This window comes from Orcinus orca, chromosome 17 (assembly GCF_937001465.1).
Source record: "Orcinus orca chromosome 17, mOrcOrc1.1, whole genome shotgun sequence".
Taxonomy (NCBI): Eukaryota; Metazoa; Chordata; class Mammalia; order Artiodactyla; family Delphinidae; genus Orcinus; species Orcinus orca.
In genome coordinates this window covers 62,933,651-62,958,607 of record NC_064575.1, presented here as the reverse complement: position 1 = coordinate 62,958,607, position 24,957 = coordinate 62,933,651, and the positions used below count along the sequence as shown (strand labels likewise).

The following is a 24,957-nucleotide window of genomic DNA, read 5'->3' as shown; positions in this document are numbered from 1 at the left end:
TTAAGTCATCCCCAAGATCAAATTAGTGCTTCTGTTATGTATTCCTATAAAATTCTGCATTTCCTATATTATGTCAATTAACCATAGCTTGTAAAAGCCACCCCAAGTCTTAGAGGCTTAAAACAACAGTACTTTACTATTTCTCACAATTCTCTTGGTTTGCAGGATGTTTCTGAGCTCACATGTAGAGCTGCATTAAGCTGCAGGGTTTACTGGACTGCAAGGTCCACTATGGCCTCACTTATTGAAGTGCCTCAATATTCTCAACTGGAGCACTTCAGTTCTCCTTCATGTGCCTCTCATTTTCTAGTAGGCTAGACATAGTTCCTTGTATGGTAGTCTCAGGGAAACATTCCAAGACAGCCAAGGTGGAATCTGTAAGGACTGTTGGAACTGAGACACAAGAATTTACACAATAGCACTTCTGATTTACTCTGTTGGTCATAGTAAGGCAGGAGGGCTACTTAGATCCAAGGGCATGGGGAAATAGTTTGTACCTCTTGATGGAAAGAGTTGCAAAGAATGTGTGGCCACATTTAATCTAACACACCAACATAGTGGTGTCATATTTTATTGTTTTTTCTTGTTTGTCTGTTGTTTTTTTTTACTTTTATTTTAATTAAAATTTACTTCTTTTTAAACATCTTTATTGGAGTATAATTGCTTTACATTGTTTTGTTAGTTGCTGCTGTATAACAAAGTGAATCAGCTGTACCTATACATATATCCCCATATCCCCTCCCTCTTGCGTCTCCCTCCCACCCTCCCTATCCCACCCCTCTAGGTGGTCACAAAGCACCTAGTTGATCTCCCTGTGCTATGTGGCTACTTCCCACTAGCTATCTATTTTACATTTGGTAGTATATATATGTCAGTGCCACTCTCACTTCGTCCCAGCTTACCCTTCCCCCTCCCCCTGTCCTCAAGTCCATTCGCTATGTCTGCATCTGCGTCTTTATTCCTGCCCTGCCCTTAGGTTCATCAGACCTATTTTTTTTTTCAGATTCCATATATATGGGTTAGCATACGGTACTTGTTGTTTCTTTTTTTTTTTTAACATCTTTATTGGAGTATATTTGCTTCACAATGGTATGCTAGTTTCTGCTCTATAGCAAAGTGAATCAACTATACATACACATATATCCCCATATCTCCTCCCTCTTGCATCTCCCTCCCACCCTCCCTATCCCACCCTCTAGGTGGTCACAAAGCACGGAGCTGATCTCCCTGTGCTATGCGGCTGCTTCCCACTAGCTAGCTATTTTACATTTGGTAGTGTATATATGTCCATGCCACTCTCTCACTTCGTCCCAGCTTCCCCTTTCCCCTTCCCCGTGTCCTCAAGTCCATTCTCTACATCTGCGTATTTACTCCTGTCCTGCCCCTAGGTTCATCAGAACCATTTTTTTTTTTAAGATTCCATATATATGTGTTAGCATACGGTATTTGTTTTTCTCTTTCTGACTTAGTTCACTTTGTATGACAGACTTTTATGTTTACATTATCTCTCTCACTTATCATTGTATCCTACCATTGAACAATGGCTAGCTAGCAGTTTAATATAGATGTTCATTGAATAAAAGTTAGTGACCCTATTGCTATTATTTTAATTTTTATTCCTTAAATGTGAATTCAAATATATAAATTTTACTCTCAAAATGTAATATTGTCTCAAAGGAAAATACATATTACTTCATAGAAATATAGAGCACGAGAGACCGTGGAACATAGTTATAGAGAAATAAAGTGAAATTCCCAAGTTCTGACTGAATAAGAAGCAGTATGTCACCAAGGTTAAGAATACAAGCTATGGAATCTGACAGTCTGAATAAAAGTGCCAGATGTATCAAGTCTTTTATTTTTATTTCCCACTCTTTCATTTTATTAAGGTTTTAGCTCAAATGTCACTTTGTGTTTTACTACTAGCTATTATATTAATCTGTCCATTCTTCATCTCTTCCACTTGAATGTAATCTTTCTTAGGAAACGTACTGTCTGTACTACTCACCTCTGAATTATTCAGTGCCTGACGGACATAAAGTGGGCACTCATATATTCTTGTTAGATGAATACCTGAATGAATGAATGACTTGAGACAACAAACACTTGAGTGAATACATGAATGAATGCCCTTAATCAAATTATTTATCCTGGACTATGTTAATTTTAATTGTATCTTCTGCATATGATTTTTGAAGGCTAAATGGAAAATGTTTGTCATAGAACTTGCATGAAGTAAGTGATCTGTAATTGTTAGAAGCTATGATTACTAGAACTTGGAATCAGGGGGAATAGTTGCTTAGGACTAAGTGATTCCTGGGTCTTTAGGGCAAAAGTTCTCATAGTAAAGTATCTACTCTCCATAAATAATAAAATTTATGTGAAGCTAAGAAAAACTATTCCTCCTATGAAATTTTCTGAAGATTAGAGAAGTATTTGTAGGTAAAAGTTAGGAACCAGAAATTTACAGAAGCTTTTGTTCATGCAGCAAGGAAAAAAAAAGTGATCCAATTTTGTAACATGGTAAGAAGGCTTAGGGATGGTAATACAAGTCTTGTAACTTGTAACTATTGAGCAGCAAATAATTTTCAAAGATAAGTGAAATTAGATTACTTATAACTGTTATGAGAGGAAAAACTATAATAGTTAAAGGAGGAAATAGAACACAGAGGCATCATGTCAAGCTGAAACTGAATTATTAAAAAACAAGACAGGCTGTTGGGGTGTGTATATACTTTTGCTGTATTTGCAAGTGAAACAGGTATGAAATTTAATCCACAGACTTGCATGAGCAAGAAATGTCACTTTGTTCTCTTAAACTCAGATAAAGTTGAGAGACCTTATTGTCCCTGACAGGAGAATTCTATCCAGGTCATTGTGTGTGAGGGTAGAAAAAACATTGGCACCTTCTTCTTCCCTTGAGTTGCAGAAGAATCCAGGGAGCATTTGCAGTGCTTGGACAGTGGCACCCTGTCATCACTGTCCAAGCCCGAATTTCCCATGAAATCAGGTAATCCTGGGCTTCCCATGACAAGCCTGACTAGAAAATCTTAGCCAAAGGTGAGAGTCCAGATTCCTGGACTCTTCCACTTCCTGAGATGCAGTAGGGAGGTTGTGTATGTCATCTTCAGTGCCTCTCCTTGGCCCCCAACCTCTACCCAAGTCATTGATTCTCTCCTGTCACTTGATAATCCCCTCAAGAATTCTAGACTGTTAGGAAACAAAAGCTATGGAGAGATCTTAGAGCAAATTTCTCCTTTAGTCCTGCAGAACCATCCTTCCCTGAGGCAAGGGAGTTGCAAGAGAGACCTGGTAAAAGTCAGACATGTGTTGGGGAAGGAGGGGGAAGAAATACAAGGAAGACAAAACATTAATAAATAACTTATATGTTGATTGAGACACAAGTGTTTACACACTATTTTGTATTGGGGAGGCTAAGTAGAGGTGTACTGATTTTCAGGAGTTAAGACTGTGGTTTTGGGATTATACAATTTGGGTCCAGTCCTAGCTTTTTAATTTACTAGCAAAGTGAGTTAGTGTATGTTTTGAAACTACTCTGAGCTTTAATATCCTCAGCTCATAGGTACTTAGGACTGTGTCTATAACACAGTAAATGTTCAGTAAATGTTGAGTCCTCTTTATAACATGTTTATTTAAATAGTCTGTTATCTAGTCATTTAAAGTAACCATTAGAATGACCAATATATTTATGGTGTTTTAATCACCTGTATTCAGAAATTTGGGGAGATTAGATACCATTCCACAGGTGAAAAGCCAAGTCTCCACCATCCTTATAAAAGTTAAAAGTATATGTAAGAAAAATGATTTGATAATCATTATTATTGCCTGTAATTGGAATATACAAAACTCATCTGGGTAGATGTAAAACTTTTAGGTATTTTAAACCACTTTAATGATTAAGAAAACTTCCTTTTCTTTAATATTTTTCATCCAAAAGTCAGTCAATTAAACTGTATGTGATCTTAATCAAATAGAATACTCTTACTCATTATTAGGCTTGTATAGGCTTCATACCTTTGTTTTATTGATGGTATTGCAAGACAGTCTTTTTACTTAGAGTCTTAAAATGTAGTCTTTGTAAGAAAGGTTACTAGACAGAATAATTACATGAAGAAATATGAAGATTTACCTTTCAATGTGGGAATACATATTTTAAATATCCCAACATATAATTATATATAATACCCCAATATATAATGTATATTTGCCTATCCAGTTAATAGTAACCTTTAATGGTAGACTGAAGGTTCTTACCATTTCTAAAGGTTTTGAAAAAACTTTCCTTCAACATGCTACTTTTTTAAGCCAAGATTTGTATTTTTTTCCCCAAGAAAATCACTCCTGCAACTAATTAATTAGCTGCTACAGGATAAAAAGTGTTTTACAGAGTGTTGATGCAGGAAAATAAGACTTCCTTTGGCTTGAGTTTCTTATTAGGCTGCTCTACTTCAGCATATTTATGCAGATATTCACCAGTTGCTCAGCAACCTTTCCACAATAAATACCATAATAGTCTTTCTTCCAGAATGTCAGCACTTTCCTATCTGCCCACACCTCCATTACACCCACCTGTTAATAATGAACCTAGTTATTTCAAACCATATAACAACCACATGGGATCAGATATCAACCTATGATAAGTGCCTCAACAAGTAGTGTTCAGTGATCTTACTGCAAGCTTCACACTCCTCGTCAAAACATATATTTCTCAAACTGCCCCTATTATTTCTTTTGAGGAGAAGAAAACTTTACAAGAAACTAATTCAAACTAAATAGTTGAGCAATCACTCTGATATGTGTGTTCTCTCAACCAAAAAAGCATTTGTCTGATAAGAGAACAATTATGAGAGAGCAATGCCTAATCCTAAAGAGCATCGTTTTTTTAAAGTAGCATCTGGATACACAGAGAGAAATAGCTCCTTGGTTCCCTTTAAATCATATCACATATATGAAACCAGCATTAGGTATACTTTATACTTTAGGTATTAAAAAAAAAGAGGAACACTTATAATTAGTAAGAAACTGACAACCCCCCTGCCCTCCCCAATCTAGAAGGCCATTATAGAAGGAAATAGAGGATAAACATGGAAACACTGAGATAGTCAAAGTAAGCAGGACTCAGGGACGTGATGAGCTAGGTCAGGATAAAGCCTTCTTTTATTTTTTCTTTCAACCATGATATGTATAAAGGGTAACTCCACCAGTTCCTTTCCCTTACTTCTTTCCCTTCTCCTTCACAATACCAAATATCATCATTATAAAATATTTTTTTGGAGGGAAAAAGGTTCTGGAGAATGGAAGAAAAGGGAAACACTACCCTCATTTGAGAAAAGACAAATGAAAGAGTGATTTATGTGTTCTTAGATGTCCCTTCCTCTTTTCATTACTTATGTTCTAGCACATGCAATATTAATTGCAGTTATAATTATGTTTTTATATTGTTTAAATACATCTGAACAGGTCCAATTTGTTTCTTATTTATATCCTTAAAATACATTTAACACTCAATAACTATTAATTAAACATAAAATGAAATGTTTATGTTTTTGAAAAATAAGAGAGAAGTACATTTATCCACATTCATTCTTCCCTCATATATGTATGAAACATTCAAGGGGAAGTGAGAGATATACATGTATAAGACATGATTTCTACTTTCAAAATGTCATTAATACATATCAGTTATTAGAGGCAGCAGTGTTCTGAAAGTGAAGGAGTTCCTTATGTTACACTTTGGAATAAAAGATATATGGTATCCCTTTTTGCTGACAATGCCTTTAAATATTCCATGAGAACTGGCAGCTATTCCACAAGATTTTGTGTGGAAGGAAATTAAACAAGTGTGTGTTAAGTTACATTTTGTTTTGGGGAAACCCAGAATGTGTCCTTCTAGTTCTGCTAAGAGGTAAGAGCTGCTACAAGAAAGAGGTCTCAAAATGCAGGATTCTAGGAGGTGGTTTTAGGAAAGTGTGAAGGGACATTCTATCCTTTTATTCTTATGAAATATGACAAGGATGTTGTGAATCTTACTTCAAAACTAGGTGTTCAAGTTTTATTGTCAGTATTGTGACTTTATGGATTAACATTATGCTTAATTACACAAAAAAGCCTTCAGTTTGCATTTTTGAATATTTATTCTTGTGAGTGGTGTGTGTGTTTGTGACTGGGCACATTAAAATAAAAAAAAGACACCTTGGACCTATCACTACACATTGTTGAGACTTCCAAAAATGTATGAAAAGGAGTGATAAGATGCTGACGCTTCATTTTGCAACTTCACTTTAATCAACTAGGTGAAGCAAGAAATGGCTCTTAGAGAGAGAAAATCTTCAAGACCCATACAGCCCTCTACTTAAATTTTCCCTCGCATGAGCTTACTATATTTTTAGTACTAAGAAATTAGATGTCTCTTCTCTCACATTCTGTGACAAACTGTGAGGATATTTAGTGTAACATTCATGGATTTATACTATATAACATATATAACATATATAAAATGTTATATGACAAGTATATGTATTTACCATATATACCACATTACTATATTACCCATATATATGTGTGTGTGCATATATACACACACGCGCACAACGTAGTTTTGTTGTGGTAGACCAACAGAGTACTCTCTGTATGCTTTCTAAAACTTGGTATTTTCTATGTTTCATTTAGGTAAAGACATTTATGCTGGTTTGGCATGTGGGTTTATCAAAATTGCAAACAATTCAGAATATGGAGTTTTTATCTTGTATATAAACAACTTGGCATTAGCACATATTTTTTTGAATATTTGTTTTATAATCATTTATTTACTCATAGTAAGTGTGGATTTAGTAAATGTATCACTAAATCTTGCTATCATCAGTTTCAACTTAGATTGCAAATATTTATTCATTTAAGATCACTTGCATCTGATAAACAATAACAAGTCCACTTGCAAAAGTTAATATTGGTGTCCCTTTTTAATGCTTAAAAATTTAGATATAAATATATAATATAAATGTAAATATATATCAATATGTCAGTGAATTCAGAAAGACAATATTTATTTAAACTCTCAGTTCTATTTTTAAATTAATGTGTACCTAATTTATTTAATTAATTCATGATCATAGAAAATCTGTTACTTGAATTAGTGAGATCAACTTCTTTCCCATTTCTCTGTATCAGAAATCTGGATTTAGGGGGCAGCATTTTTGCATTGTCATATCATATTTTAATAGCTGAATGGTTTCTTTCTTAGAGGTGTATCTTATAATTAAGAATATCTTATATTTATTTAATGAGATGTTTTAAGATCATAGTCTTATTTAGTTTCAAAATAAATGAAGCATTTTAATTTAAAATCATAACTTTATAAGACCAGTATATACCTGCTCTTTAAAACTAAATTAGAAACTAATTTTTTCAGGATTTGTCCATTTATTTTCCTAGTCAGACAGACAATTTTATATTAGGTAATGACTAATCAAAGGTAGATTATTTATATTTTTCCTACAATTTAAAGGCTACTTTCTATTTGTTTACTCATCTCTTCTATAAATTGAATATTCATAGTACACCCACATCCACCAGATTATACTATTAAATACTAAGCTATACAGATTTTAGAATACTGGAATTTATAACGTTTAAAATGCAAAATATTTATTTTCCCAACTACAGTATGCTTCCTAACTGTAACATGTATCAAAGCAGTGGCTTTGTTTTACTTCACCCCCTCATATTTTAATTAGTTTTCAAGAGTCCTCATTTATTGACACTTTCCTGTAAGTTTCATGTAATATTAAATGAAAGAAGAAATACAACATACAAATTAAAATACATATGCTAAAATTTATAGAATATCTAAATGTGACTCATATAGAATTGCTGCATTAGTTGTATTTATATTTTATTTTGATGTTTTTTGTATATTTTTTCTTTTGCATGTTTTCATGTTAAATATGTTTATTGCATTTTTCTTTATTATATATCATTATGCCACAAAATTATTCAATTAAGATTATTTTGTTATTTAAGCTTTTATTCAAATGTTTCATTTGAAATGCTAAAATCAATGGAACAGAATATATGTCTTATATAAAATAACATGCCAAATATAAATATCTAAAAGCTACTTCTATGGATACGTAGTTATCTTTAACATGTACTTGTATAGCTGTATGCATTTTGGGACATCCACTCATATCTCTAGCAAAATATTCTGTTCTTTACATCTGTGATGAGTTAGACAATAATTACAAAGCAATATAGCATAATTAAAAAAAAATCTGTAAAACTAAAATTTTAATCAAAATGAAATTCAAATTCAATTTTTTGAGTTTTTATTTAAGATACTTTCTATGATGCATTTATAAATCGCTTTACATGAATTATGCTTAGTACCTTGCAGATTGTTGAAATAAGAAAGCCTTCAAAAATATAATTTTTAATATGATACATAATAAAATCCAAATTTAGTTATATAATTTAATTGTACTATTATATAAATTTGCCAATTTACATGTGTAACACATGTCATTTTCCATTATCATAATTCCAAGAGGACATATAGTTATGATTTATAGAAGCATGCTTCTATGTGTAAATCATTTCATTTTATTTTTGTTACATTTGAAAATGTTTTTTATTAAAATATTAATAAAATTATATTTTAGATGTATTTATATTTTAAACATCAAATTTATAATATATCTCTAGCAAGTTAATTGACAGGGTAATCTAATTGTGATAAACTACATCTTGTATACATGGTTTTATTTCTAATGAAGAATGGGTTTTTTGAATGTACAGTTTATTCCTAAATTTGGGTTGTATGTCTTGTAACATGCATTTAATACTGTGCTATTAAAGATAATACTTACATAATTGTGTAGCATACTTAAAATATTTTAAAAGAAAGTTATAGTTTAATATTGAATTCGATATAGTATATATTTAATATTGAATTGTTGCTATATATAATCCTAAGCCTTTTTCCAGCATTGGCAATTTCCTCATAAAACAGTTATGTATGCAAAAATGTTGAGTATTTTGAAACTGTTAAAAGATGCATTTTGACAATTTAAAAATCTGTTTCACACACTGCCAATTTAAAATGGTACCAAAATTAGTATTCTAAATTGGTCTACATTTTAAATAAAATGATTATACGATATATGATATAATTGTATAGTGATGGATGATTCTATTGCCTTATAAAGGAAATCAATGTTTTTTATAGTTCCACTACATATATATGTATATATAAGTGCCTAACTAAATTTAGATGCACTTCTATTTCCTGCCATTATGAGGTACATCTACTTTTTACTGTACAGAAATTTGAACATTCTAAATAAATCCATTTCACACTAACATTGTAAACTATCATGGTTTGGGAATGTTGACACAAATCTTCAAGTAACTATTACTTACGCATTTAAATCTTCAGATTCCACACTTTTTCAGTGATGTTTTTGAAAGTTCAAAACAAAACCATCAATTTTTCCTTTCTTTGGAATTATTCTTCATTTCATTATACTGTTTGACCTATGATTTACCACATTAAAAATTATAGTCATGTTTCATTCATGAAATTTATCCTCTTTATTATTGTTATTATTAACAATAATAATTATAATTATTATTAAATTCATTCATTCTTTTATTCTTTTTTTTGAGGGATATTTCTTGAGCATCTACTATGTACTGGGTATTGTCCTAGATACTTGAGATTCAGCAATGAATGGAATTTACAAAAATCTCAGCCTTCAGGGACCTTGCATTATAGTATGGGGAGGAAAAATTATGAACACAAAATATAAGTAAAACATAAGAACTGGTTAGTAAAATATCTGGTTGAAATATATAGCTAATTACACTATGGTTATTAAATAAATGTTTTTTTAATGCTTTATTCAAATATTACACCCTGTTCTGCATTCAGGTTAAGAGAATAATACTGAATATTCACTACCAATAGCCAGAGTAGAACTCTATTACTGAAGATTTTAAGATTGGCAGTGCTAGCAAGTCCTGGATCTAAACGCTACTAAAGATCAGTTCTAACTCACAAATTTGTTTAAGAACTGTATTTATCCTCTGGGAGCTTCAAAAAACGGGTGTTTGAAATTAGTCTGTAGAGGTTAAAGATTAGTTATAGAAGCAACCTGGACACATCCTAAGAATTACCCCAGATTCATTTACCCAAATACAAGAGATTATTTAGGATTAATTGTAATGACTTTCAGTGATGAAATATAATAAATAGCTATTAATTTACTTCCTTGCTAAAGGTAGAAATGCTGAGATTTGAGAGAGTACAAATTCCATTATTTTTTATACTTTTAGATTGCCTTTAGCAACATATGTTTACAGTTAAATGCTTTCCTTTTTTAAACTAAACCTGAAAGCCTGGAAATTATGATAAAGTCAGGAAAAGTTCTAAAGTATTAGTTTTTATCCTGATTTGTCATACTTCCTTTCAAAAAGAAAGGTGCAATTAAACTTCCCAGAATAATATGGACCAGGTACTTTTTTTATAGTAATGAGCACATGAACATCAAAATGTCTGATTTACCATGAGGTCAGTTACTGAATGTTAGTCATGCATGTGTAGCTATTGCTTAATCATGTGACTAAAGAAAACCCTTACCAAATATTAGCTTAATAAATATTACTGGCCAATTTGCATAACCAACATGCATTTAGTAGATTTTAATATTCACAAAGTAACTTGGATGAATATTCAATAGCAACTTTTTTCTGATTAACGCTTTACAGTATATTAAAAGTCTTTAAAATAATCTGATAATCGTCATACCTCATTTACCCCTGCCCACCACAAAGTACAATCATTTAATTTTTTGAATTTGTAAATCAAATTAAAATGATACGAAAACACAGGCTGGAAGAATTAGTAATAGACATGTGCTCCTTTGCTTGCTTGTGAATGACAGGGGTTCATGTTTGACTTCTTTTTAGAGTTTAAAGCAGGAACCCGAATTACTAGTCCTACTAAGCATCTGCCTACGGGGTGGGGGGAGGGGAAGGAGGCAGAACATGCTCAAACCACATTACGTGATATAGCTGTTTTTTCTCTCGCAAAATGAATAAAATATACCCATGTATTTTTGTCTAAAATATCTAAATATACATTGTGGACAGAATTTTGAAATGCAGTTTATTGAGAAAGCAAGTATATAAAAACATATACCACTCATTGGCTTTAAAAAAATACTCAGAAGTTTTCTAACCAGGACATGATTATTATTCCTAATTAGTAGCTGTTCCTCCAAAATTCAATATTTTTTTCTTGTTAAGCATTTTAGCTGTCAAGATCCTTCTAAGTATATCTTCATTCTGTTTCATGCTTCTATTATAAAGTTACATCTTTTTTCCTTATGTGAGAATTACGTACTACCAAGCACAATCTCTGAAAAAGTTTAAGTGAAAGAAAAAAGAAAATCCTAATTTGGTACCTTTAAAACAATTTTAAAATTATAGTGAAACTTTAATAAGGTTAAGAATGTAGAGAATTACTGTGACATGCTTATGAGATATTTGGAAACTTTCAACCTTTTTTTAAAGCTAGTTTTGTATGAATAAAATTTCCATGCTAATAGTTAATTTTCAGTCATTTCTAAATAAAACAATTTATTTAATTTTAACTAGTTGAAAATTGGTTAATCTTAAGTTTTACTTTAAAACTCTGAAAAATATTACCCAGCTTCCAAAACAACCTGGTAAATTCTAAAGTATGTATAGCTCACGACATTGAATATTTTATCATGTTGACTGCTTTCTGGCAAATGAGGTTAAGATAGACATTTACATAGAGTAGTTTTTCAGAGCTTCATTTTTTAAAATCATTTTGTTTTCAATTTGGCTTTGATTTTTAAATTCTCCTTTCTTCACTTTTTTGTCTTAAAATAGAAAAATTTGATATTTTTCCCAGAAATCATGAAGTGATATGGCACAGACTATTCAAAGCATACTTCTGAGAAAAGTGTGGTTACATAGTTACCCATTCTGTCAAAACTTGTCACTTGCCAGGCATTTGTTGCTAAAAAACATCTGTAGATAAATAATGAATAAGATTGATTCAGGGCCATGTAAAGGGTTTACTGTTTCACCTTTTTCTCCCTAATGTGTTACAATTAAAATGTGGTATATTTGTGTATAATATCCATTCATAGGTTGATTGATATAGACCAAACATCAGATCTGGTTATTTCACATTTTAGTGGTGTGTTTGTGTTTTGCCTTTTCATGTTTGATAATACTTAAGATGATAGAGGGAATATAATTTATTAAACTTATCAGAAAAAAAAACAAAATTTAAAAGAAAAAGTTAGCATCTAGTGCTACTGTGTCCCACAGGTTCTTCTCCATTGACCCACACTACCTCCACTGGTGAGTTAGAGGAGCATAACAGGACTACCACTGGTGCTATTGCTGTTGCTAGCACATCTGCAGATGTTACTGTATCCAGTGTTACAGCTGTCACCATCCATAGACTTTCCGAGGAACAGCGAGTGCAAGTAAAGAATATCAGAAATTCAGGTCTGGACCCCAACACATCCAAGGACGAGCTCTCTCCTCATCAAGCAGATACACAAAGTACAAGGAGAAGACCAAGAAATGCTGAACAGATAGAAAGAACTAAAGAGCTTGCAGTTGTTACTCATAGAGGTATTGGATGTTATTTTACTTGTGCCCATTTAGTTACAGCCAAAGCTATATTTTGGTAATGATTCTAATTAGAGAATGAGCTCAAACAGAGCCAAGATGTAGGAAGTGAAAGAAAGAGTTCAAAGTAGCTGAAAAATATAGACAGTAACAGTCAGAACCTGAATAATTTGAAAGTACAAAAATTAGGAAAAAAAACAAATCAAAATGCAGTGCAAATGTTGGAGGGAGGAGGGAGTAAAAATAGAAAGAAAATAATGCATAAAGGATAGTAAAAATAAGTACTAAATACCCGTTGCTTATTATATACCACTTATGGTATTGAGATAACATGAAAATAAAAAAGCCATTTTTCTATTAATAAGTGCACATATTTACTGATTGATGATTTATCCTATGTAGTAATTTTCATATTTGCATGAAAAAGTTTTTACACAAATGTTAATTTATTATTGAGAAAATAGATAATTTGATTGGGAAAAATGAAAACATTATGTCTGGTGATTATTTTATATAGCTTATTCTACTGTTTCTGAATTACCTATTGCCTGACCCATATGATTGCACTGAGAACAGATTTCTCATTTTGAAAAGGTAACAGGTATTCATTGATATTATGACTCCAAATTTAATATTGCTTAACTTCCTACTTTAATTTTTAGAGATAAAAATACCACAGAGCCAAATCATATATTGGTAATTTTCTAATCAATTAATATAAGCCTATGTTTTACAAAATTAGGAAGTGTAACAATTTTCTGTTTCTTGGTAGCAGGTTTCATTGAACAGTTTAGGAAAAAAATAGTGTAGTATCAAAAACTAACAAATATATATTGATATATGCATCAGTGGAAATACTAATTAATTGCACATTAATATTTGGAGAACAAAATATCTACTCCAGCTCTATTTCCAACTCATAATCATATATTCTCCAAATATAAGTAATAGAAAATCATTCAAATGCTTAGTACACACTAAGGAGAAAAATCAAGACATCTTTACATAAATTGATTGAAAATCATACAGAAATATCTCAGGAGCTCATTTCCATCAGAATTCATACTGAAAGTACTTACTTTGATTCTCTTTAATAAGAAGCTTTCTAAAATGAATTCTTGGGAATTCCCTGGTGGTCCAGTGGTTAGGGCTGCGTGCTTCCACTGCAGGGGTCATGGGTTCAATCCCTGGTTGGGGAACTGAGATCCTGCAAGCCGCGTGGCATGGCCAAAAATAATAAAAAATAAAAAAAAATAAAATGAATTTTTAACATGTGATAGTCTCCTTTAAAGGATTAAAATGATATCATCTTGGTTCTCTATTCACTCTCCTACCATGAATATTTCCACTCATGTGAATATAGGGATCATTATCAAATTTATGATTTGCTTAATCAAGTAGATTTTCTTATTACTGGGAAACAAAAAATGTGTAAATATTAATGAAATATCGATTAAGAAAAAAGCCCTTCAATTTAGTATTTTCACTCTCTTCAGAAATTTGCATGAGCTAATTAACATTAACAAACTTTCCTGTATTCATTCTATTACCCACTGAAAAAGAGGCAGGTAATTTTGGGACATAAGTTTATTATTTATCAACTAATAATACAAATGCTGCTTCAGCCAAAGTTTGCCATCAAGTGATTTGAGAAACTCTGATGCTACAAATTAAATATCTTGTAGAACTTGAATAAATAATTCAGATTGAAAAGGGAATAAGTAGTTGTCAATTTTTAGATTAAATAATGTGATTTGAAAATTAATCTAAAATTTGAAGTACATTCAGCTAAATTTCAATTAAGCATCAAGATTACATCCTTGGTAAATTCCAAATCAGTGCTCAAATTTTCTCAAGTGTTGTCATAATCTCCCAGTGCTGTTTTACAGCATTCAGAACATTTAGACCTGTTTCACATATATTCTTTCTAAAATAGTGTTTATGGATATGATATTCATTCAATGCTGCCATCTACCTTGGTCATAAATATTTTTAATCATTGATGTTTAAATTATGTTTACAGAAAACATTTTGAAAGTTATATTCATCATTTTTTAGTGAAATTATTATACTTTCATCAAATCTTTATTTTAATTAAAATTGGTCCTTCTGACTCTTCTTCAGTAACCTGCTATTTCAGTGATTTTAGTTAGCTCATTACCTATTATATTTGACACACAAACTATTAACATTTGGGGAAAAAAATTGTCAATGTTAGAAGTAAAGGAAACCTGTTATCCTATATCTATTATGCTTTTTAAAAACCTCAATATACAGCTATATTTTCAGATATAAAACAGTCCTCAAAGACTTTAAGCAGGACCAAATTTCTAAATTAGGATTGGCTGACATGAAAACAGTATTCTTTTTAAGAATAATTTCAGTTCAGCCAGCATGTCTGAAATGCCCACTGAGCTCTGTTCTGTGCGAAATAAGGATAAATATTACATGGTCCCTTCTTTCGAGAGAGTGAGATAGAGTGGAGAACATAGATAAATCCATCCTCGTGGGACAAGGAAGATTTTGTAAAGCTCATGGCTGAGCAGAGCACTAAAGGAGTTACAGGATGCATGTAGGCAGTGAGTCCTTTAATTGACATTTTAGATGAGTCAGTAAAAATAATACAAAACTAACTTGCTTAATTTTTCTAGATATTTTAGAGAAAAAATAATTCTTGTTCGTCTATTCCATTCTGCACAATGTAGTCAGAATTACCTTTTAAAAATGAAAATCTAATCACTTCACTCCACTGCTTTAAAGCTTCCACTGTTTTTCCAGTGATCTTGGGAAAAAAGCCGAGACTTGATGATGACCCATGGGAACCTCTGTGATCTGGCTTTTTGCCTATATCTCCAAATTCGTCTCTCTCACAGTCATTCTTTATTTTTTTGCCCAAAAAGAATTTCTTTTAGTTTGTCAAACATACCATGTTCTTTTCTACCTCAAGCCACTCCCATAAGCTATTCCTTCTTCCTTTCAACCAAATCATTCTAATTCTCTTTCCAAGATTTAGCTTAAATTGTTGTAACTAGCAACTTTAAGTTCTGTAAGGTAAGGAGTGGATGGGTCTTGTTCAGGCTGCATTCCCAGTGCCTAGAACAACTTCTGACCCATAGACATATTTAGATAATATTTAGTAAATTGATGAATAAATGTTTACAGTTTCACCAGCTAGAGTATTCACTCAAATGACTTAAAGGCTTAAAATTATATTCTTCAATATAATCAAGTATCCATGTATTTCAGTATTAAAGATAGCTATTTTGTTACAGTTATAGAAAGCAGTGTTTTTAATTACTTTGAAAGGCAAAAGTATTCTCATGTACTTACAATAAAATATTGCTTTTTTATTATATTACCACTTCAAAATTCACAAAATAAAACTAGATATAAATTCCTTGCTTACGCCCTTTTCACATTTATAAAATCAAAGAAAATTTATAAATGAACATAAGCAAGCTATAAATTCAATAAATTTCATATGAATAAATATTAATGTAATACAATGGATATTATTTTACTGAAATTAATTACCATCTAAAGCATATATACGATAGAGATTGTGATAGCATAGGTTTGTTTCTATGTCTACAAGTGTGTACAGTTTTGTACTGTGATAATTTGGCATTTTTCATCATGTTTCTCTATTCACACTGCAATTAAACTTTCATTTCATAAATGAAACTTTCATTTTTATGATGTCTTTTGATCATTACTAATTCCTAATTTGTCTATTATCAATAACTTGAGGTAAAGTGCTTACAGTTTACACTATTACCACTGTGAAAACAAAGAAAACAAAGACACTGAAATTGTTCATAGTATTTGGTACTTGTGAGTGTGTAGATTCAAAAATCTATGTATTAATTTATGATTAATTAAACCTTAAATCACTAGTTAATTATAAAAGCTGCATAATTAATAAATAATTTGAAAAAAAACTTGGAATATTTATCAAAGACATTTTCAATCCCAAGAGGGTACTGTTCCAATTAATTTTTCCTATAGTACTATAGTTAAAACATCAGTAATTCACCTTAAGTTATCCTCTTAAAAGTTTTTTTTTTCACTTTCTATTTGTTCTTAGTAAAAGAAAACCCTTCCTGGTTTTCTCCATTTAAAAAGGTTCTTTAACGTTGAAATATAAACAAGTAAAAGAGAAAAATACTGATAAATAATGTTGACTTAGCTCTTCTTTAAAAACAGTGTATTAACACGACAGTTTCCTTTATTAGTGCCCAGTAGACTTCAAAGTGAAAATTCCACTTTTGTCACCTGCTATGTGTGAGACTCTTTGCAGGTAATGTGAACTATTAGGGTTGAATTTCCCTATCAGTAAAATAGTATCACAGTATTACATTAGGGTTATAGTGAGGATTAAACACAGTATTAGGTACAAATGACAAAAAATTTCAAGTATTTTCTCCCAATGGAAAGGAAAAACCAAATTGCCCACCATTGCTGGTTAGTTTTGAGGTCAGAGAGCTAGGCTGAGTTTATACTCTGTCCCTTATTAACTATATGATCTTGAGCAATAACTTCAACTCTCAAACCTGCAATTTCTTAGTAACTGAGAATACCTACCTCATAGGTAGTTATGTGAAAAAAATTTAGCACAGTTGCTGGCTTATGTTTAACAAATAGTAATTGTTATTATTTTTATTATTCACCAAATACGTTTTAACTCTTGCTATGTACATGATATAGTGCTGTATAGTAGAGATATAAAAATGAACAAAGCAGGCTGTGCTATGATGTAGTCTATATAACTTAAAAAAAAAGAGTAATTACAAGCTTATTACGAGAAACACTGCCATAGCAGTTGTTTTGAAATGTTATTGAAGAAAGGAGAGGGACTGACTACCTCTAAGTGTAGAAGTCAAGGAAGGCTGCACAGAAGATATTTTTACAAATTATTGAGAGATGAACAAAAGTTTCAAACTAGTAAATTGTGTTTATGTTGCTAAGATGTATAAAGAATGCTTTGAGTAGATAGTGCTGAATAGAAATATGATGAACCTATACCAAAATAAATAAAGTGTTCAACTTTGCTTAAAGGAATATTTACAGTCATATAAATAAACCTAAAAACAATTGATATTTTTAGCTTATTGATTATACAGATGTATAAAATTAGATAACATAATATCTAATGATATTTTAAATTTTATCAGAATAGTTTGTTGCTTTATGATTTCTTTTTGAAATTATTTCTTAATATTTACCTAAAATACCTTTTTCAGCAATCTCTAAACCCCATAGTTTATTATTATAGCCCTAAGAGATTTCAATTCAAAGTTGACTTATAATAGCGGAACATATGTAATATTATTACAAAATTATAAGTAAAGAGTCCTGAATTTCTAGGATTATATTTTTTTAAATAGATGGTCACTTTCAGATCATCTACTACAACAGCATTATTTTTATACAGGAAATTGTGGTCTGGAAGAGGCCATATGAAAACCCAGTCTTCATATTGCTAAACTAGTATTCATTCATCCTTCCATTTACTCATGGTTCAAAAGGGCCTAATGCAAATCCTTTTATTAGGTGATATTAAGGTTAAAGTAATATAGATGACAACCATAGTTGGGTTTTCTTCCTCAAGAGGTTTATACTATTATACTAACAGGTTATACTATTAAAACAATAGTCATTAAAATGTGTTTTACTCTAGGTAAGTTTTTTAAACATTGTTTTTCTTATATATTGTGGTGGAATGGTATTTCTTTTTTTTCAATATGTAGACAAGTTCTGTCAGCTGTTAATGAGCAGCCATGGTAGTTGCTATTTTCATGTAAAAATGTGAATATATTCTTCTGGAAAAGTTCCCATATACAATTATAATAATTATAAGATCTCTTTTATTGTTCTTCTTAGCAGAAATTTAGATGACTGTATCATCTTGTGGAGTCAAATATGTGTCATAAGCATTTATAGTCATTGCCGCTACTTGTTTTGACATAGTGTAGTCAATTCTTCCATAGTATGTTTAATAGCTAATGATCATATTAATAGGATCAAGCAGGGTTTTAGCTTAGTTTATAAAGTAACATGAAATTATGTTTAACTGAAATTGAATATGATGTAGAGCCCCCCCATAATGGCAGCATAAAAGAAAACCTATTTTAATTTACCAGTTTGCTAGTAGAACTTTTTATTGTTTTCAGCTTTAAGGTAAGAGTAGTTAATTCAGCATAAATTATTCATTTTAGGTCAGCAATTTTAATTCAGACAAAAGCAGGAATTTTTAAAAATTTTATCTTAAGCAATAGTTTTTCAAGTAAGCTCATCTGAACTTTTTTTTTTTCTTTTTTTTTTTGTGGTACGCGGGCCTCTCACTGCTGTGGTCTCTCCCGTTGCGGAGCACAGGCTCCGGACGCGCAGGCTCAGCGGCCATGGCTCACGGGCCCAGCCGCTCCGTGGCATGTGGGATCTTCCCAGACCGGGGCACGAACCCGTGTCCCCTGCATCGGCAGGCGGACTCTCAACCACTGCGCCACCAGGGAAGCCCTCATCTGAACTTTTAGATTGCCCAACAAAAAAGGGAAAACAATATACTATCAGACTTACATCTACACTAACTACAGTTTATTTCAAAAGTCAGTATTTCAGAAGTGATATGTAAAAATTTTGTTTAAAACACTGGACCATAATATGACAAAAACTCTATTGTGTGGAAGTAGCAGTTCTTGGGTGCCTAGCATGTGCCTGTCATTAATAGGCTATTTGGCCACATGTAGCTATATATTTTAAATCTTTTCAACAATTTGCAAGCAACTAGTACTGTTTTCAAAATTTCTGTTAATACTTTATAGAGTATAAATTTGTAAATTGAAACATTTTTTATTAATCTTCATAAGCAATATCACAGTGAGGAAGTTAGTTTATGGGTGGTTACTTAAGTCTTTGTGGATACAGATATATGTCCATCAGGTATCAGGATTTATTGAACATATTATCTCTGTGCTTAAACATATGATAAATTCAAAAGAAATTTAAGATATGGTCTCTATTTTCAAAGGAAAATTTGTAGAGATAAGATAATAGAGAAAAATTATTGGTCAATTCTAAGAGAAAGAATTGCTACAGCATGATATGTGAGTGAGGATGAGTTATAGCTGTCTTTAAACATGTGATGTAATATGTTATATGTAGGAGAGACCAAACCTCTTCTGACATAGGTTGTAGAACTTAGTGTATGAAAACACAGGAAGGTACAAAATATATAATAGAGAAGACTTTTCTAGCCTTGAATTTTGTTCAAATATAGACTGTGTGCTTCAGAAAACAGTAAATTCCTAAATCACTAATAAGGTATTCAAGCATAGCTTGATGGACAAATTGGGTATTTAGAAAGCATTAAACATCAAAGAGTGTTGAAATTATATGACTGTCACTGTCCCTTATAATCCAAAGTGTCTATGAATCTATCCAGAGACCTTGTATATTAATTAATGTATTTATCATCATCATCTATTTTCTTTTGATGTTTGAATTGACATGGACTTATCTTTATGGTTATCTCATTGTAAAGCTGGTGTTAAAACAACCATAGAAGTGGCTGACACTACCATCAAAAAAGTTAGATTGTCACTCTCCTTACCCCAGTAAATGGAAACTGAGACACATAAACATTTTTCACAGGACCATTGCCACACATTTGCCTTAAATTCCAAAAGCTCTCCATTTGAGGATCCAACTCTATATTGCCTTTTAGGTAGTGTCCAAAACTACAGAGTTATTTTCTTCAAGACTTTCCTTCCTTCCCTCCCTCCCTCCATCCCCTCTCCTTCCCTTCCCTCCCCTCTCCTCCCCTCCTCTTCCTTTCTCTCCCCTCCCCTCTCCTCCCTCCTTTCTTCCTTTCCTTTCTTTTCTTTATTTTTTTCTGTCTCTATTTTTCCTTTTCTTTCTTTCATTCTGTTTCTTTTCTCCTTTTTATTTCCCTTCCCTTCCTCCTCCTTTCCTTCTTTTTATCCATCCATCCTTCCTTTCTTCCTTCCTCTCCTTCTCTTCCTTACTTCTTTCCTTCCTTATTGCTGTCTTTATTTGTTTCTTTCTTCAACAAAAGTTCACTGACTGCTTGCAGGTCATATTTTCTTCTAGTTCCTTATTATACAACATTGAACAAAATGAACCCTACTTTTTGAGTTTATATTCAAATAGGGAGAAAAAGACAAGCAAATAAATGAATAATTACCTGATGGTAGCAGAGATGTCAGAGAAAACAACTAGCTAGAAAGAGCTTGAGTTTTTCTTGCAAAAAAGAAAGCCTGAGGTGCCTGGAGTTCAGTGGACAAGAAAGAAAGTGCAGATCAGGTGGGAAACTGGCAGGAACTAGACCATATAGGCTCTGAGGCCTAGGTAAAGAGTTTTATTTTAATGTAAATGAGACAGGAAGCCATTGGTAGGTAGGCTCTATATTATCTAATGTAACTTTTTATAAGACATCATTTTAGCAAGAAATTACATAAGAAATGTTAAGTAGGTAGGAACGGGCAGACAAATTAGTAATGTATACGGAGGTGCAATTAATGATTGATAGAGATTTTAGAGTCTAAGTCTTAGACTATGCTTCTCAAACTTCAGTGTAAACACAATCACCTTGCAGTCTTACTCAGATGCAGGTTGTGACTTGATGGGATTGGGATGAGATCTGAAATTCTGCATTTCTAACAGACTACAGGTTCTGCTGATATACTGAATAGCAAAAACTTACATGAGGATTATTATGGAGAGAGAGCAGTACATACCAAACAGTACCTGATCTCCATCCACTCTCCATGAGATCTTGTTCTCCACTAGAAGAATCACAGTGTTGATAAACTATCTCAGATAATATAGTAAAAGCTAAACTTTAATTCGGTAAGAATGACTCTAATGGTGGGAAATTAATGAGTGGAAAGGATATTTTAGGGCAGATGGATTTTCCAGATCAACCTTAATGACAGTAATTAATTCTGTCAACCCTTAGGAATGACTGAGCAGATTACATTAGTTATGATTTTACTGGAAAAAAATCAATGAATATATGAATAAATGATAAAAGCATTCCCAAGTCAAATTTTAACTCATTTATTACTTTTAATTTTTACCCTAAATCTACACCTTAAAATGATTTTTTTAAAGTGTGTTATCGAATAACAGAAAAAACAAGGTTTTACTTTCCCTTTATTTACCATGTTTCAAATCTTTGAAAGTCTGATAGACAGGAACAAAACATAATGAAAATAAGGATGAAAAATTGATTGCCAAATCAAAAATTTTCATGATTGAATAAATAAGCATTATCTTCTATTTTATATAAATGACGAAATTGCACTTGCCTGCTTGAATTCCCATGTCCTTTATGAGAGTAACTGATGTATTGATTTTCATGCATGTTTAGCATAATAACAGAATAGAAAATTTATGACATTTTAAAATTTAATTACATATGATTTTTGTAAGATACTTTCATTTATTAAATGAACTCTTAGCCTTTTATGTAAGAACTTTGACATTGTTAAAGTAAATACATATTTAACAGATAGGGAACTGTTAACCTTTAGATGGGTGTACTACATATAAATATTGACTATTGCGTTCTTTATCAATATCTTGTCTTTTTTTGTTGTTTTTTTCACTGTTCTCTTGACTTTTTTCCTAATCATATTATTTTGTGGAAAATTGTGTTAATGTTGATATTTGTAGCAACTTAAAAATACATGTCCAGAAATGTATCAATTTATGATTTAAATACATAATTATTTATTGAATATCATCTTCACATTTCATTTTCACATTTCATCACATTTGTGAAATTGTGAAAACATTCATAACAGTAAATATGTTTTTATATTTCTAATTCTTTTACATTTTATTGAATAAGTTATTTTTAGGGAGAAAGAAGAGAAAAAATAATATGTTAGAATGTACTCAGTAACAGATTTATGCAATCGTAAAAGGTATTGGATAAAAATACTCCAAATGCCTGAGGATCTTTATGACAATATCAAGCAGTGAAAATTATTTTTTTCACAAATGACATATCTGCAAATAATCATTTTAACAGTTTTATTCAGTGCTACTCCTTAAGGCATGCTTTTGAATTATTCCTTTGTAGAGATTTTAACAACTTCTGATGACCCAGTGTTTTTGTTTTCCTTTAAGTAAATCTTAGGAAACGTATATCTTTTAGCATTAACTGCAGCCATCATCTTGTAACAGTGATCTTATTTCATAAATTGTATTTTTTCAGATTTTCTACCCCACTGTTATGCCCACCAATAATCATTAATCAGACATTTTGATAGCTTATTCTTTATATTAACATATTATTTCTCATTTTTTACAGAATGAGCAAACAAGGGGAAATAATAATAATATGTAGAGCTTAAAAGGGGAGTCTTAACTTTAAAGGACAGAGATGGCAATGGTTTTATGTGTAACTGATTTCCCCAAATGGTTATCAGAGCTGATTATTTTGCCTGTGAATGAGATGATCACAATGTGAGCTTTGTGACTTTTAATATCTTTTTACTTGTTAAAATATTTTGAAGGGGCTAGACTTCCTATTTGTGCTCAAAGCTGGTGCCAAAGTGGACTCCTCTGCCTTTTGGAGAATGAAAAAATGGTCCTATATTAGAGACATTTTTATCTTGTTCGGACTTATTTCAGGGTATTTTCACCCACTTTTGCAACAAGCTGCTTCCCTTGCATATAGTTTTCTAGAGCATATGGCTACCCTGCTGTGCACGGAGTGAAATCACATAATTAAGCTTTACAATTTTAGGAAGAGAAGAACCTTCATATATGGCAGAACAGCATGGTGTTAAGTTTGGGTAGATCATACGGTATATTTTTCTCTTCATATGTAATCGTCATTTGTATTCTAAATCATGGACTATTGTTTTTTAGTGTTGATGCTTGATTGTTTGTTGTTTAAAATAGTCTTCAAATGGCATTTCTTAATAATACCAAATGAGATTAAAGTGTGAGAAATTTCTAAATTGATTTTATCCAGAGTCCAGAGAAGTTAGAAAATTTTCATTTAGTTGGCTTACATCCGGAGAAGGGTGTTGGTGGGGGGTGGCAGTGATCATCAGCTCTCCTGAACTTTACCATTAGAAAGAAATGCAGCCAAAGTTGATTTACTAAAAATACTGTATGGTAATTTGAGTTTCATCTAGCAGTTGACTTTTGCTACACCTTTTTATTCATCTGTTTATACTTTTAAAATAAGCCTTTAAGAAGCTTCACACCATGGGATTATGCCTGGCACTATCAGTTAACAATTAATGTTATTCAGTATTCAGTATTAAATTCAGTTAATGAAGCTGGTTCTGCTCCATACTAAAGTAAACCATGCTTAAAATCAGATATTATTGACTACTTAAATTTATCTATTATTAGCATTGCATTAAAAAAAATGAGGATAGGGTATACTAATCCAATCTATTTGTGATTTCCCAGGGCATACACTTGGGAGTTCTGATTGGATATATGGCATGCTGTTATTCATAGTCTGGTGGTGGTGTAGTTGCTAGAATGGGTGTAGTTCAAAGTCAAATGAGTGAATATATTTTAGTAGTATATGTATTGGGCAATCTACAGAAAGGAGGGAAATAATCTCATTTTGAGTGGCTATTTTGTGGTTTAAATAAGACAGTAGGCAGAGTACCTATGCTTTAGACACACAACCAATAAATGATACTGTCCCCTTCTTCTTTACAAGAAGAAAATATGCTATAGTTACATAAAAATTTTATTGGGTAAAAATATGTGAACAAATTAAGGAAACGATCAGCACAGAGTTTTAAATTTCTTACATAGCTTATTTCCTTAGAAATAAAATATATAGTCTAATGCAATATTGATAGAGAATTATGGAAACAACTGATATATACAGCTGTATTTAGCTCTGTTCATATAGATCTCATGTTTAAGTTGTTACTAAAATAATGTGCAACATCCAGTTTATCTTGGGTTTCTGTTAGTCCCATATTTTTTTTTTCCTTGCCAGTTTTACCCTTGTTTCAATTACTCTCCAACCTCAAGACAGCCAACTCACTATCTCCTCTCTCCTTGTGAATTCCTATGCTTCTTGAGGAGATAATTGCTAGAAAAGAACATAAGATGTGTGATCTAGATTTCAAAATATTCCCTAGGAAACAAGTAAGCAACCAATGGTAGAATGATGAGCAACAACCATCCCTATTTCTACCTAGATATTATCTGTTTAAGTATGTGAGTCATTATAGACAACTTAAGAGATGATGT

General features: G+C 31.7%; 1 protein-coding gene across 1 annotated transcript in view; it reads left to right on the top strand.

Annotated features, from left to right (window-relative positions):
* CSMD3 (CUB and Sushi multiple domains 3) overlaps window positions 1-24,957 on the top strand; it is a 1,064,314-nt gene that overhangs the window by 381,899 nt on the left and 657,458 nt on the right. The window contains exon 7 of the mRNA XM_004265377.3: window positions 12,385-12,696. Within this exon, the coding sequence (XP_004265425.1) occupies window positions 12,385-12,696 (312 nt within the window). The remainder of the gene's footprint in view (window positions 1-12,384; window positions 12,697-24,957) is intronic.